Below are 16,048 nucleotides of genomic sequence, written 5' to 3'. Positions count from 1 at the left end.
AGACAGGCAGGGATCCCTGGAGACCTGGGTGGCCTGGGAGGGCCCAATCCTGGGCCAGCCCCTGAGGGCTGGATTCTGGCTGCAGGCTCTCTGCTCATCAGTCAGTCTACTCCCGCCTCCAGAGTCCAAGGGTCCAAGTGGTGGGCAGTTTGAGCTGTGCTGGGCACTACAGAGGGAGTCCGTGCTGGAGAAGGTTGGTAGGTGGGCAGCATGGGATTCGAGGAGCTGCTACACAAGGTGGGAGGCTTTGGGCCCTTCCAGCTGCGGAACGTGGCACTGCTGGCCCTGCCCCGTGTGCTGCTGCCCATGCACTTCCTCCTGCCCATCTTCCTGGCTGCTGTGCCAGCCCACCGCTGTGCCCTGCCTGGAGTCCCTGCCAACTTCAGTCACCAGGACGAGTGGCTGGAGGCCCACCTGCCCCGGGAGCCTGATGGCAGGCTCAGCTCCTGCCTCCTCTTCACCCATCTCCAGGCCCTCCCCAACACCACGCTGTGGGGAGGGGGGCAGAGCCCTGGGGAGCAGCTGGAGGGTGAGCCCTCCACAGTGCCCTGCCCTCAGGGCTGGGAGTACGACCACTCGGAATTCTCCTCCACCATTGCAACTGAGGTACCCGAGCTGGGAGGTTGGGGGACATGCGAGTGGATGGGCCTGCCATTGCCTTGGGTGATTACCATGTGGGCATTAGACACATTACTTTACCGTTTAGAGTCTCAGTTTACCAATCTGTAGATGGGATCTATAAATTCAAAGTACTGAGCTTCGTTCCTGGCTTGTAGTAAAGCCCCTGTGTGAGAGCTGCTATCATTAACTGGGAGGTGATTAGGGCAGGTGAGGGCTAAGATGGCTCTAGGGAGCTGGGGCAGAGATTTGAGAAGGGTGTCTCTGTACTAAGAGGTGGAGAAACAATAGAGGACTCCTCCCTCTTCCTTTTTTCCGGGCCCCAGGTCTAGGATTTGCATAATCCATCTAGAGGAGTGCAGGTGGGGGCAGAGTCTCTCTGGGAAGGAGCAGAACTGTTGTCAGGGTCAAGGCCTTCTATGGGAAGACACTGAGGCTGCAGAACTGGGGAGGGGCAAAGTTTTCCACCACCCCTCCCAAGCTGGGGTGAATAGTTGGGGGCTATCTGACATGGAGGTACCAGGATGGCACAGTTGACCTCAGAAGAACCTGGGGTCTAGGAGAAGAGGGATTGGTACCAGCTGGAGAGGGCCCTGTGCCCATAGGAGGCCCCTCCCTGCCTGTCCCTGCAGTGGGACCTGGTGTGTGAGCAGAAAGGCCTGAACAGAGCCACTTCCACCTTCTTCTTCGCCGGTGTGCTGGTGGGGGCCGTGGCCTTCGGATACCTGTCTGACAGGTGGGGTGAGGTAGGGGGGCCAACAGGGGTGTGGGGTGGGGAACCCTTTCCACTAGCTGGGGTATGGGCCTAGTATACCTCTGTCTTGGGACTTCCCTTCTACAGGGCGCTGACCCTGCGTGACCCCTGTGCAGGTTTGGGCGGCGCCGTCTGCTGCTCGTGGCCTATGTGAGTTCCCTGGTGCTGGGCCTGGCATCTGCAGCCTCAGTCAGCTATACCATGTTTGCCATCACTCGCACCCTCACTGGCACGGCTCTGGCTGGCTTCACCATCATCGTGATGCCACTGGGTGAGGCAGGCAAAGGACGGGTAGGGCCTAGAAGACTGCAGGGAGGCAGTTGTCAAGGGTGAGACTGAGCCCCTCTGGCCCTTGCTAACTGTCTTCCTGTCTCCAACTGCGCCCTGGGTCCAGAGCTGGAGTGGCTGGACGTGGGACACCGTACTGTGGCAGGTGTCCTGAGCAGCACCTTCTGGACAGGGGGTGTGATGCTGTTGGCACTGGTCGGCTACCTGATACGGGACTGGCGATGGCTTCTGCTGGCTGTCACCCTGCCTTGTGCCCCAGGCATCCTCAGCATCTGGTGAGACCTGGGGGTAGCTGGGGAGTGGGAGATACAGGAGGCCAGAGACAGAATTAATCAGAGGCTGAGATTCGAAGACAGACTGAGAGATGAAGAGAAACTGTCAGTGACCAACAGAGAGAAAGAGAGACAGAGATCAATACAAAGAAGATGGCACCAGGCATGTGAAGCAGAGAAACAGGGAACAAAATATAGAGAGATAGAAATGGAATGACAGAGACAGAACCACTGAGAGACAGTGAGAAACCAGGACCGAAAGGCAGACTCAGAGGCACAGATAGAGATGAACACATGAGTGACAGAAGAGACAGAGCCAAGCACAGACAGGCTGGCGCCCTGGAGGGGTGGGGGTGGCGGCCAAGCCAGCACAGGGGTAGGGAGTCCAAGCAGGAGGTGGGGGGCTGAGTGAGGTGGGCATTTCATTGCCTCCCCAAAGTGAACTGGTTTTGGATGATCCCTGTGGGTATGTCTGTATGTCTGTCTCTCTTCCATCCTATGCCCTCTTGTCACCTGTGGGTGACGTGGGTAGCTGGTCCTGGGGGCTGAGGTTTTGGGAGCAAGACCAATTCAGTTGAGTAGAGGAGGGACTCCCAGGCTGTGGAGGACCTAGGCCTGGGCAAGGAAGAGTGGGAAGAGGTGGCTTTGAAATTGGGCCTTAAGGGATGAATAATAGTTCATCAGGTGAGGAGGGCTTGGGAAGAGAACACATTCCAGGCTGAGGGGACTGTGTGGGGAAGAGCCTGGAAACTGACAGCCTGTGGTGTGCCCAGGAGGGAGATGTGGCTTAGGGTGCTCTGACTGAAGGGCCTCCTCCTGCCCCCCAGGTGGGTGCCTGAGTCTGCACGCTGGCTTCTGACCCAGGGCCGTGTGGAAGAGGCCCACAGGTACCTGCTCCGCTGTGCCAGGCTCAATGGGCGGCCTCTGGGTGAGGACGGCCTGAGCCAGGAGGTGAGAGTGAATGTATGTGTGAGTGCATGCAAGTACGTGTGTGTGTGTATGTGTGTGTGTGTGTGTGTGTGTGTGTGTGTGTGTGCCCTGTGTCAAGGGTCCCCTTCCTGGGATCCACTCTGTGTGCAAGAAAAGCTCCTGGCCCCCAATGGAGTGTTCCAAACTCTTCAGGATGTCCTACTGGCCCTGGTGGGCCACACCCTTGACTCAGGACCCACCCTACTCAGCTCCCACGTGCATCCCCTCCCCCACTACTGCAGAAGAGAAGGATGGAAACCCAGGGAGAACAAGGTGCCTTGTTCAGGCCACATAGCCAACTCCGAGGTCACAAACTCTCCTCCCTCCCCACCAGGCTCTGAGCAAAGTGGTTGCTGCGGAGCGGGTGGTCCGAACACCCTCATACCTAGACCTGTTCCGGACTCCAAGGCTGCGACACATCTCATTGTGCTGCATGGTGGTGTGGTGAGGCGGGGGCTGACCTGGGCCTGGTGGGGTGGGGGAGGGGCACACTCCACTGGTGCTGAGTGTGAGAGGACAAGGGACAAGTGAAACTGTAACTGCGGATGGCAGGAGGATCCGCCTCTAGGGGGGAAGGGGGCTCTGGGAGGTCAGGATGGAGCAGGCATCAGAGACACGTGGGGTTAGATTCAGGCTCTGCCACCTCCTTACTGTGAGCCCTTTGACAGGTCACTTAACACTCTGAGCCTCAGTGCCTCTTCTGTACAACCGGACGCTATTAGTTCCTATCTCACAGGGTTGCTGTGAAGATTAGATAAAGGTGCTTGGGCTACTGGCATGTGCTGCACACTCAGAAGGGATTATGGGGACACGGAAGACCGTGGGCAGCGGGCTCCGAAGGTGGGGGAGACGGTCCCTCTAAAAGGCCAAGGCTCCTGAGAAGAGAGGACAAGGGGGCGCGAAGGAGGACCCCTGAGTGGCATCGCGACCCTCCTCAGGTTTGGAGTGAACTTTTCCTATTACGGCGTGAGCCTGGATGTGTCGGGACTGGGGCTGAACGTGTACCAGACGCAGCTGCTCTTCGGGGCCGTGGAGCTGCCCTCCAAGCTGCTGGTCTACCTGTCGGTGCGCCACGCCGGACGCCGCCTCACGCTGGCAGGAACGCTGCTCGGCGCCGCCCTCGCCTTGGGCTTCCGGCTGTTGGTGTCCTCCGGTGAGCCCCGCCCCAAGACCCGCCCATTCCCGTATGCCCCGCCTTCTGGCCGAGAAAACCCCGCCCCCCACCGCCACCCGGCTCTTTCCCGGAAGCCCCGACTCAAGGCCAGCTAAGTCTGGCCCTCTCCGGAGGCTCCACCTCCTATCCTGGGAGAACCTCTGTTCTGCAAGGCCTCGTCACTGCCTGAACCCCTTTTCCTCCAGAGGTGAAGTCCTGGAGCACCGCCCTGGCGGTGATGGGGAAAGGTTTTTCTGAAGCTGCCTTCACCACTGCCTACCTTTTCACGTCGGAGTTGTACCCTACCGTGCTCAGGTGAGGGGTCCCAGGCAAGCCACCTGGAGGGAGGGCTTGTTAGTCACAACTCTTATCAACACGCCTACATACACACACTGCACCCCAGTCCCTGTCGCCCATTCCTTACAGAGCTAATCAGAGCTGTTTGTGTTTGCCTAAGTCTGGGAGGAGGTGGGGCATTTAATCTTCTTTACTAAGTGACCTTGAGCAAGGTCAGACAACTTTTCTGGGCCTCCTTTAAAAGAAAACAGTCGCAAAAGGCCCCATCTGGGGCTTCCCTGGTGGCACAGTGGTTGAGAGTCCGCCTGCCGATGCAGGGGACACGGGTTCGTGCCCCGGTCCGGGAGGATCCCACATGCCGCGGAGCGGCTGGGCCTGTGAGCCATGGCCGCTGAGCCTGCGCGTCTGGAGCCTGTGCTCCGCAAGAGGAGAGGCCACAACAGTGAGAGGCCCGCATACCGCAAAAAAAAAAAAAAAAAAAAAAGGCCCCATCTGTCCATCCCATCCTACTCAACACAGCCTAAGCAGAACTGCCCTTGGGGGTTGTCTCTGGACATAAGGCCCTGGCCCTTTCAGGTAGCTATTGACAGGTGGGGAGGAGATGGGTAGGCAGCTGGGCATGTTTAGAAAGCCTTGTGTCTCCTGTAACATGGCAGGGTCTGTTCCAGCTGCTGACCCTTTCCTTTCACGCTACCCTTTCCCCATCCTCTTTCTGATGACTTTTTTTTTCCTTCAGCAATACCTGATTGGTACTATCAGAATGGGGGCCCATCCTCTGGTGGGTGCTGGCTTGGGGGCCCCTGGCCTAGGGGTGGGTGGGAAGACCACCTGAAAGAAGACTCAGCTTTCTTAGCTGTCTGGGGAGAAGGGGGCACCAGGCCCTGCCAGCCCAGAAAGGGAGCCCCATGAGGCATGACCGCAAGTAGGTGTGAGCACCAACCCCCTCCTCCATCCTCTCTCTCTGAGCAGACAGACAGGGATGGGGCTGACTGCACTGGTGGGCCGACTGGGGGGCTCTTTGGCCCCACTGGCAGCCTTGCTGGACGGAGTATGGCTGTCACTGCCCAAGCTCGCTTATGGGGGGATCGCCCTGCTGGCTGCCTGCACTGCCCTCCTGCTACCAGAGACAAAGCAGGCACAACTACCAGAGACCATCCAAGACGTGGAGAGGAAGAGGTGTGTGCACAGGACTGTATCTGTGTGAGCACATGCATGTGGGTATGGGTGCTGAGGTACCTGACGCCTTAGGTAAGATTCAGAGAGGAAGACATGTCTGCACATGTGTGTCTGGTGCATGTATGCACGTGTGCATGGGTGTGTGACCTGAGGTATGTAAACTGCGTGTATAGAGGTGTAAATGAGTCCATACCTGTGTGTGTGTCCAGGAAGAAGAGGATGTGTACACACACTCAGGTATGCCTACATGTCAGGGATGTGTCAAGCATGTGTGGGAGTCACTTGTGGGAGTACATGTGTTTGTATATCAAGAGCTGGGGGGAGCCCTAGGCCAGCCCTATGGGGCAGGCTGGGGTGGTAGGCTGGGAGGATAAACCCCACCATTGCTCATGACTCCTTCCTCCTCAGTGCCCCATCCAACCCTCAGGAGGAAGAGATGCCCATGAAGCAGGTCCAGGACTGAGTGGAATCAGGGGCAGGCCCTCCATGGAAGTTCTGCAGCAGGGGCTGGGAGAACAGAAGGGCAGGCCCTCTGACCAGGGCTGGGGGCAGTGAGCCCCCTGTCCAGGGCTGGAGTTGCCCCCTCTCTGTGCTCATCCAGCCTTGACTATTTGGCCTCCAGCAACAGAGCAACTTCCCAGAATGCAGTGGGCTGCTGAGAATTCTGGCACCCCTCTCATGGCTGGGGGGATTCTGTAAATAAAGGTGCCCCTTGGGTTAGGGCAACAGTGAGGAGCTGTGGGATGAGCCCTGGATGGGAAGCCACTGAGTCTGGCCCTGGGTTCTGGTCCCAGCTTTGTCACTGATTTCTGGGTGACCTTGGGCATGTGGCTTTCCCTCTCTGGGTCTGTCTGGTCATCTCTCAAATGGATAATGAAGCCTCTTAGCAGACCTCGCCGCAGGATCTATCTGCTCTCATGCTCAAATGAGATGCTGAATAAGGTGCTTCCTCTAGAGATGGTGCTAAAGAAAGAACTGTCCTATGACGACTTCTGGTACCAACAGGGCTGGTGGGCATGCTGTCCACTGCGTGGTGCTGGGAGCTGCCCAGTGCCAGAGCCAGGGGACCAGGAGAACAGAGCTCTTTGTTCCCATGGCTGGCTTTGCTACCTCCCAGTCACTTTGCAGGGTAATGCATCCCCACACCCCTACACTCCCCACCCTCCAACCCACTGTCTAGGCCTCATGCCCAAAGAAGAGTTGAAGGCATGGGAGCCAACATTTTATTGGAGAAGCCAAAATAAACACAAGTTTTATGAGTACCTTGAAGTTACAGAATTTGCTGGGTCAAGGGATTGGGAAGACCAAGACACTAACCTTCAAATGGGGTGGCCTATGTTGCCTGACCAGATAGGAATGGGAAAGGGAGGAGTTGGCAGAGAAAGTGTAGACTCTGGTCTACCATGGAGCCTAGGCCCAGGCTGCCAGAATCACACCTTCTCCCACCCTCGTGGGACTAGAGAATTCTGTAGCTTCCATTGGACCATGGAGAGGATGATGGGAGGCCTGAGTTAGGGTGACCTCTGCTATGAGCATCTCATTTGATCTCCACGGGGTCATAGATGTAGCAGCCCACATCACCAATGTTCACACCTGAGGGAGAGAGCCGCATCACCAAGGGCCTTGGGGCTGGGGAGGGTGCTGGGCTGAAGGCTGGAGGGAATTGGGAGGGGTCTGGGGTGTGTTTGACCACAGGGGAAGTTGTCCACACATCCCCACAGACCCACATGCCATACTTTAGGCCCATTGTCTGGGGTGGGGCTGCCCACCTTTGGGGCCAAACAGGTAGCCATAGCAGGGGATGTGGCAGTAGGGGACGCCGTCATGCTGGGACACAGAGAGAAAGAGAGACATCTCAGCTTGGCTCTTTTCCCATCTCCAGCCTCCCTCCTCCCAGCATAATCACCCACCCCTGCCCTGCTCACCTCAGCGTGACTCCCAGCAGTCAGGGTCTTCCGGCACCGCTGGCACCTCAGACAGGGTCGGTGCCAATTTCTGCCCAAAGACATCACCTTCTCAGCTGGTGGGGGAGAGATGGTAGTTCAAGGGGCAGGGCAGGGAGACCCACTTGCCTTGTACCACCTCCCTGCCCTTTGATGCCCATCCTGCACCCCTCTCTCCTAGCTTTCTGTTGTCACTTACCGAAATAGACGGGTTCCTTACAGCCAGGGCACAGCGAGGTCTCCCCAGTGAACGTCTTCGTGTGGGGAGGGCCTTTAAGGGGAAGAGGCCCCCGCTAGGGCTGAGGTGGAGGCCAGGCCTAAACAGGACCCATCAGCCCTGCCCTGCATATGGCACTGTCCTCTTCCAAAAGCCATGCTCATCCCAGAGCCTCCCACCCTCATGGACATGAGCCTGCCTTCCTCAGGCAGAGCTGAGTCCCCTCTGACTCCACTTCCTGCCCCATCCCTACCTGCAGGAGGGACCACCTGCTTCCTTCTCATCCTCCCAGGGGCTCAGGTGCCCACCAGCCCAACCCCGTCAGCAACTCAATCCTCAGGAAACCTGAGCTGATATAGGAGCTGGCCAGGGCAGGGGTGTCAGGTGTTGGGGAGCACAATGTCACTGCCCTCTCCAGGGGATGGAAGAAGGAACAGGGGGAGGGGAGAAGTGGAAGAATGTGAGGGGCTGGCCCATCTCAATGACCCCTTACTCTAGGTCATTCCTTCCATGGCCCTGGCCTGGGAGGGGCCTGAGTTCCAGGCCAGCTTTGCCTCTGACTAGCTGTGTGACTGCACAAGGTCATTTGCCCTCTACAGACCTCAGTTTTCTCACCCGTAAAATGGGGGTGATAATGCCACCTGCCCGATTTACCTCTTACTCAGCAGCTGACAGGAGGAAACATCAAAAAAGGGGCCACAGAGAAGAGAAGTCTTTGCCATGAACAAAGTTGTAGGAATGTGAAGCAAAGGACTAGGTGGGATACTGCCACCTGGTCCCCATCCCCTGTTCCATCCTGGGGAAGGGTCAGGAGGAGGAGTAGCTGGGGCTCGATCTCACTTACTTTTCTTGCCCTGGGGGAGGCCAGTCCTGGGCCTGGGGGGGCTGAAGCTGCTGGGGCTAAGAGGAGTAGCGCTGGCAGGGGTGGGGGTGGGGCAATTGTAGAGGTAGGAGCCCACACCACCAATGTTCACCCCTGCAGAGAGAAGAGGGGAGGTCAGGCTTGAGCCTCCAGCTCCCAGCCACACGGAGGGTTCTGCTGTCCCCTGGCCCCTTCCAGGCTGGTACTTACCCCTGGGTCCAAAGAGAGCCCCATAGCATGGCTTGTGGCAATACGGCCTTCCGTTGTGCTAGGCACAAGCAGAGGGAAGAGGACTGCTTAGGGCCCAAGGGGGCTCTCCTGTGCCCCACAGGCTTTTCCCCAGGACAGGCTGCCAGGTGTGTCTGTCTACTGGCCTGGGCTGCGGGGGCTGGGAGCAGTGATGGGTGGGCTGGCATGCCAGAACTGCCATTGTGGTCAGGGAGACAGGGAAAGAGCAGCTCAGGAAGCAGTGCTGCTTCCCTCCCCCACCTGACGAAAGGCATGGGATCCACCAGCACAATTCAGGCTCCCCACATGCTGGCTGGTGTGGTGCCTATTGGGGTAGGTGATCTTGGGAGTTGGCTGCTGAGGTTGCCTTTGGTGGGCCAATGGGGCTGAAACCGGGGGCTGGTGACTCGGCGACAGTGACAGACACAAGGCTGTGCACCCCAGCCCGGCCTCACCTCTGCATGCCCTCCTGGGGACAGGACGCTGTGGCAGTGCTCACATTTCAGACAGAATGGGTGCCAGTTCTTGCCCAGGGAGCTCACCTTCTCTGCTGTGGGGGACAAGGTGCAACCGGGCAGAGCCAGTCCAAGCACAAGGCGCCCTCCTTTCCCCCCTGTTCCCCCCCACCGTGATTCCTAGAGACGATGGGGAGTGTCTCTGGGAGGCCAGTTCCATCCCGCCCGAGTGCTGTGCGCCCCATAGGTGGAAAAGGGGGCTGGGACCACACCGTGGCCAGCTCCTTGCGTCCTCATGGAGCCCAAAGGCTCTCACTCGCCCCGTCTTCTCCCCTTCCTCCGCCCAGGCCTCACCAAAGAAAACGGGTTGCTGGCAACGTGGGCAGGTCCAGCTCATGGCTCCGCTCTGAGCAGCCGGCGCCGCACACTGCACACTGTGGTCAAGTCCTCCGGGGTTCAGTTCCCGCCCCCTTCGCTGGCCCCTCCCATGGCTCAGCCTTGAGCCTCTTTGGGCTGAATCCGCTGCTCCTCTGTTCCCACTGGCTGCCAGAAATTTAGAACCACTCCACCTGGGGAACGCAGGCAAATTTGCTGTTACTTCCAAACACTGAAGTATCGGACCGGTGGACAGGAGAGAAGATCCTGAAGCTAGACTGGGAGGGGAGGGAGTAATGAAGACGCCTGGAAGGGTGGCACTAGTTCCTGGCTTGGTACAGAGAGGAAAACTGTTCAGAGTGTAGACGCCATGAAAACACCATTATTTCCCCAAAGCGAGGAGTTAGGCATTCTTTGAAATGGTTTCATTCCGCCTTCTCCGTGGCAGATAGTTAAGAGCTACGGAATCTGGAGCCCATCTCTGTTACTTACTCATTCTTTGGCTTCAGGCAAATTACTTAACCTCCCTCTGCCTCCGTTTTCTTATCTGTACAATGAGTAAAGTAATAAGTTTCTCCCTCATAGGACTGTGGTGAGAATTAGATAAGTTAATACTTGCAAAGTGCCCAAACAGCACGTGGCACCTAAATGCTATAAAAGCAGTAACTATCATTATGATGGATCCCATAGTGAACCCAAGACTCAGTTTGGAAGCCCCCAAACGGGGTCTGCATGCTATGGTTTGCTCATAAAATTATAATGCTTATTTATTAAATTTAAAAGTATAATTCAGACACCAATTACATATTCCTAATTTGGTTTAAGATGTTTTAATATTTGTTAAAAGTAGCTCAGCAATGCTTCAAAGGACACTTCAAGAAACATAAACCCACAGAATGAAAGAAAATATTTGCAAACATATATCTGATAAGGGTCTAGTAATCAGAATATAGAAAGGATTTTTACAACTCAACAATAAAAAGACAACCCAATTAAAAAATGGGAAAAGAATTTGAATAGAGATTTTTCCAAAGAAGATATACAAAGGTCAACAAACACATGAAAAGATGCTCAGCATCATTTGTCATTAGGGAAATGAAAATCAGTAACACAATGAGGTAATATTATACACCTACTAGAATGGCTATAATAAAAAAAGAGTGTTAGTGAGGACGTGGCAAAATTGGATCCCTCATACGATGCTGATGAGAATGTAAAATGTGTAGCCCTTCGAAAAATAGTCCGGCAAGTCCTCGAAGAGTTAAAACTTAGAGTTACCATATGACCAAGCAGTTGCACTCCTGGGTGCAACTGTCCACACACACACACACACACAGCATATGTCCGCACAAAAACTTGAAATGAATATTCATAGTATTGTTATTCACAACAGCCAAAAGATGGAAAAACCCAAAGCCCATCAACTGATGAATGGATGAATAAAATGTGGTCTATCTATAATCACGTATTATTTGGCCATAAAAAGGAATGAAGTACTGATGCATGCTACAACATGAATGGATCACAAAAACATTTCATTAAGTGAAAGAAGCCGGACACATAACACCACATATTGTATGATTCCATTTATATGAAATGTCCAAAAAAGGTAAATCCATAATGACAGAAAGTAGATTAGTGGTTGCTAGGGGTTTAGGGGAGGGACAATTGGGAGTATCTACTAATGAGGACCAAGTCTCCTTACAGGAGACATGAAAATGATCTGGCATTAGTGGTGATATTTGCACAACCTTGTGAATATACTAAAAATCATAGCTTTGTACACTTTAAAAAGGTGAAACTTATGGTATGTGGATAATGTTTTAATAATTATGCCTGAAGGGAACTTTTTTTAAAAAAATGTAGCTCAGTGGACTTCCCTGGTGGTCCAGTGGTTAAGACTCCACACTTCCAATGCATGCGCCATCAGTTCAATCCCTGGTCAGGGAAGTTCCTCATGCTGTGAGGTGTGGCCCCCCCCGCCCCCCAAAATAAAAAAACGACAACAAGAAAAGGTAGCTCAGCAAATGAGGGGCAGAAGAGAGGCCTTGATTACTTTGTGCCAGGGCCCCAGCAGAGGAGAAAATTCCTCGATGAAGTATCATGGTGAAATGAAGAGTTTTCCGGGAATAAGTTCCTGTGTTTTGTCAAGTCAGTTCAGAAATGGCTGAATGAGGCGTGCACTAACCCCATCACTGGGTTGCAGCGCTGTGCCCTGCTAGGTGAGAGGAGTCCTATCTGTGTCTTAGGAGTTGGAGATCCTCTCTGGACTTCAATCCCCTCAGATGGGCAATGGGGATGGGACTGGTGTCTCTGAACTTCTGCTTAACACTCCTGTTTCCTCACTTGTCTCCATGAGTACTTTTTGCTTCTAACAACACTTGCTTTATCCTCCTTGATGACTTCTGAAGGTGGAAGGCTTGCACATTGTGAAATGAACTTTTCTACACTTTCTCATTATTTGTTTGTTTTGGGGAACATTTCAAGATCCTTAGTGTTATAACTGTTTCTGGAAGGGATTCTTCTTTAACGAACTTGAAAAGTACTAGTTTTAGTTTCCACTGTTATTTTACTCTCGTGTTTCCGCCTCTCATGTGTTTCTTCTTCAAGACGGCAGTTCAAGTTTCACTGCCTTTTGCTCTCTAAGGCTCACACGAAGAAGGTCCACATTAGGAGGCTGGGAGGACTTCACTGTTGTATTTATTCTTGGACAAGCTGCCTCCTTTAGGAAGGCTAACTTCATCTGTCCAAGGATCTATCCTCAGAATTTCCAGGCCACATCAAATAATCCTTTTCTAAGGTTCCCCACCTCTATCTGCATTCAATCGCCTTGTGCCCATGCCTCAGCCTCTTAGTTGGGTCATCTTTACCCTGGCATCCAGCACAGGGCCCCATATAAAGAAACAAGGACTGAAGTGCTTTACTCCTCTCCATCTTCTGTGGCCTTCCAATATTGCATGGCCACAACAAACACAGTATGCCTCATCTTTTCTATTTCAGTGCTTATGAAAGACTAGTTGAGGCTCCTCGTTTTCAAATATTTGCCATCCATTTACAGGTACAACAAATCACAGTATTCCACTCTTCTTCCTTGCCTGGCTTCCATTATTCTGACTCTAACCCAAGAGTCTTCTTTTTTTTTTGCGGTACGCGGGCTTCTCACTGTTGTGGCCTCTCCCGTGGCGGAGCAACAGGCTCCGGACGCGCAGGCTCAGCGGCCATGGCTCACGGGCCCAGCCGCTCCGCGGCATGTGGACCAGGGCACGAACCCGTGTCCCCTGAATCGGCAGGCAGACTCTCGACCACTGCGCCACCAGGGAAGCCCCTAACCCAAAAGTCTTTGTAAAGAATGTTAACAAGGGGCTTCCTTGGTGGCGCAGTGGTCGAGAGTCTGCCTGCCGATTCAGGGGACACGGGTTCGTGCCCCGGTCCGGGAAGATCCCACATGCCGCGGAGCGGCTGGGCCCCTGAGCCATGGCCGCTGAGCCTGCGCGTCCGGAGCCTGTGCTCCGCAACGGGAGAGGCCACAACAGTGAGAGGCCCGCGTACCAAAAAAAAAAAGAATGTTAACAGGGAGAATTAACATCTTTGTAGGAATGTGTTTGCAGTCACTAACAGTGGCTGTTTTGAATACTTTGTGTGACTAAAACTTCTAAAATGATGTTTTAACAAATACCACAAATGGATAAGTCCAGTTGAGTGTAAGTATTGCCTACTCAGTTGAGAGGGTGTAGTTTATATTATCTCTTATAAGAGGCAGACCCCTCTTTCATAAAGATAACTATTCCCTTGGTGCCCCACCCCACTTTTTTCCTGCACAGACCTCTGTCACGGTATCTGTAATGTTGTGTTACACTTATTTACTTTTCTAACTTTCTTCAGTTAACAGGATTGATTGAGACTTACTTATCTGTGTATCTATAGTATCAAGTATAGTGGCGGTGCTCAGTAAATGATAGTTACTACTACTACTACTATTATTAAAATCTTCCACTAACACTCTTCATGTTTTTATTGTCAGGTACATATGTTTTAGATTGTTGTATTTTCTTGATGAATTGACCCTTTTATTGTTGTTCTTAGGCTGAAGAAACAAGCTTTTCAACTCTAGGTGAGTGGTAGTGGGAGATAATGGCCTTAAATACCTGGAGGACTGTCACATGGAAGAGGCATTAGGGGTACTACCGAGACCCCTGGATAGAAGCCACAGGGAAGCATATTTGGATTCAGTCCACAAAAAGAACCTTCTAATAGAGCCAAATATGCAGTGACTGCTTCAGAAAGTAGTGAGCTTCCTGTCTCTGGATGTTATAAGTAATGCCGGAGAACAAACCAACTAATTGTCATTGTTGCAGAAGGAATGCAAGCAGCATATACAGACAGATCTTTAAGGTTTCTTCACAACTTGACGATGTATTATTTTGTGATTCCATTCCCCAAGAGAGTTTGAAATCTGTGTTAGCAAGAGAGCATTGCTAAAATAGTGACAGCTACCACCTATGGAATGCCAGTCGTAGGCGTTATACTTATTATTTCTGATCCTACAAAACCTGATGAAGGATTTAAACATTACATTACCAACTGTACAGAAAAGGAAAGTGGCTTGGAGAGGTTAAGAAATGGTTCAACACCATACAGACCCTCATGCGTTGTGACTCTTGAACTCATACTTTTTCTACTTGATGTTCCTAAGCATGGTTTCTGCTAAGCTACCCATGTGTTTCAGTCTGAAAGGATACTACTCTTGTCTGTACAGCATCTCTGTACTAATTGATAAGAAGGCCTATCCACGTAAATAATGGGTTGAGATACAAGAGGCAGGGAAATGTCATTAAAACTTTTCCATGGCTTCTCGGTACCCTCAAGATAAAGTTTTCAACTTGGCTCTAGGACCCTCCACCTTTCCAGTCTTCTAAGTCATTTCTCCTGTTGCCTCAACCTCTGTAATTACAGTAAATGAGCTTCTTAAATCTGCCAAGTTCTTTCCTGCCTCGGGGCCTTTGCAAAAGCTATCTTTTTTCTGGGAACTTGCTTGTCCAATATCTTTACCTCACTAATTCTGCTCCCTCCCCTCACCTATTCAATACCAGGTTATTGGCCCCAGGCACTCCCTCCTATAGCATCTTGTGCTGGGGGTAAAGGGGGTACAATCTATGACAGCTGTGTTTTCCCTGCCTGAGTGCTGAACCAAATGAGGGAAAAAGTCAAATGGAGACCCCATGATAAAAGCTGAGTTTGTAGCTTAGTGGGAGGGTAAAATAGGTCTGCCAACTTCCCACCCACCTCCCCCGCCACATTCTAGGCTTTGTGTACCTCATTACTCTGTGAGCCCTATGAGGGCAGGGACCAGGACTGTTCTGCCAACCACTGCATATGCTTCCAATGCCTTGCTCAATCTCTAGCACATGGTGCTCAATAAAAATTTGTTGGTGAATGAATGTTAAATTTTGCACACAAGTCTCCCTCAAGTGTGAGTAGATGAGGACCAGTGGGAGAGATGTGCGATTACGAGTGGACTGGTAGGGGTTGAGAGTTTTGTTATAACAAAAGCCTTGGAGCAAGGGGAGCTCAGTTGTCTAGGAGTAGACTCAGGAGTTTGTTTCTTAATATACATGAGGATCAGCATGTATGATGCAAAATGGAATACGCTTTAAACTGATCCTGATTATAAATACTAGGAGACTAATACAGTAAAAAGAACTGAAAATTTGCTTTGGCAGCAAATCAGTCCCACTTTACAGCCATTCACAAGAACTTACTAATTAAGCCTAATTAGCATGTAGCACAATTATGCCTATCATTAAATATATGGCAAAAGAGAGAATGAGGGAAGTGTTGTGTAAACTGTAAAGCACCTTACAAATATGGCTGCTATCATGTGTCAGGTTGGCACTGCAGTGAGTTTTGATTATAACTATAAATTCCACTCATTTTATACCTTTGTAGATTTGTTCAAGTACATGGCCATATGCTTGTCACTTTAAGGCATTATCAAAATTTGTATCTATGGATGACTCTTAAAAGGTTTCACTCAGTTCTGTATGTTAATGAAAAATCAGTCTTACCTCTTTATTGTTGTGTTTCTCAACCTTTATTACCCATAACCCTTGTGCTTTCTCACTCCATGTTTTGAATATCCCCTACAACTAGTAAGTTTTACTTTCTATAGTTTATGAACAAAAAATAAAAATAGAAACATACACACAAAACAAAACCAGACTGAAATGCTTTTTTAAAATACACTAATCCTCCCACCTGTAGATAATTGCTGCTGTATAATCACACATTATTTATGGCTCTTGCAAGAGTCTGTCCGATATTTCCCTTGTTTCCCAGCATCAACTTGCCATCATATGAACCTGTTGAGAGCACTCTGCATTAGCTACTTGTGGTTAGCTGCTTAGGGCTATTGAGTGAGCTACATTTTGTGATTCAGTGGTA

At 51.9% G+C, this 16,048-nt stretch overlaps 2 protein-coding genes across 3 annotated transcripts; one reads left to right on the top strand and one right to left on the bottom strand.

Annotated features, from left to right (window-relative positions):
* Window positions 1-210: 210 nt before the first annotated feature.
* Window positions 211-6,138, top strand: SLC22A7 (solute carrier family 22 member 7; the record flags this gene model as incomplete). 2 transcript variants are annotated; one of them, XM_079934003.1, is made up of 10 exons in its annotated part: window positions 211-606; window positions 1,251-1,354; window positions 1,489-1,643; window positions 1,767-1,935; window positions 2,760-2,883; window positions 3,236-3,345; window positions 3,840-4,054; window positions 4,261-4,369; window positions 5,321-5,531; window positions 5,942-6,138. In XM_079934003.1, the coding sequence occupies 10 exons, from the start codon at window positions 211-213 to the stop codon at window positions 6,080-6,082; spliced, it is 1,734 nt and encodes a 577-aa protein (XP_079790129.1). The 2 variants fall into 2 exon arrangements, with proteins under 2 accessions (XP_079790129.1, XP_079790130.1); XM_079934004.1 differs by having other exon boundaries at window positions 5,321-5,527; window positions 5,936-5,990.
* A 907-nt stretch (window positions 6,139-7,045) lies between these two features.
* On the bottom strand, window positions 7,046-9,741 carry CRIP3 (cysteine rich protein 3). Its single transcript, XM_079934005.1, has 8 exons — window positions 9,505-9,741; window positions 9,233-9,341; window positions 8,760-8,817; window positions 8,532-8,663; window positions 7,670-7,741; window positions 7,453-7,547; window positions 7,297-7,354; window positions 7,046-7,120 (listed from the first exon to the last, which is right to left on the bottom strand). The coding sequence occupies exons 1-8, from the start codon at window positions 9,627-9,629 to the stop codon at window positions 7,065-7,067; spliced, it is 705 nt and encodes a 234-aa protein (XP_079790131.1). The 5' UTR covers window positions 9,630-9,741; the 3' UTR covers window positions 7,046-7,064.
* Between the last annotated feature and the right edge of the window lie 6,307 nt (window positions 9,742-16,048).

Source organism: Stenella coeruleoalba (assembly GCF_951394435.1).
Source record: "Stenella coeruleoalba genome assembly, chromosome: 10".
Classification (NCBI taxonomy): domain Eukaryota; kingdom Metazoa; phylum Chordata; class Mammalia; order Artiodactyla; family Delphinidae; genus Stenella; species Stenella coeruleoalba.
Note: the sequence above shows the minus strand (reverse complement) of the source record. Positions and strands in the feature narration are given on the sequence as shown.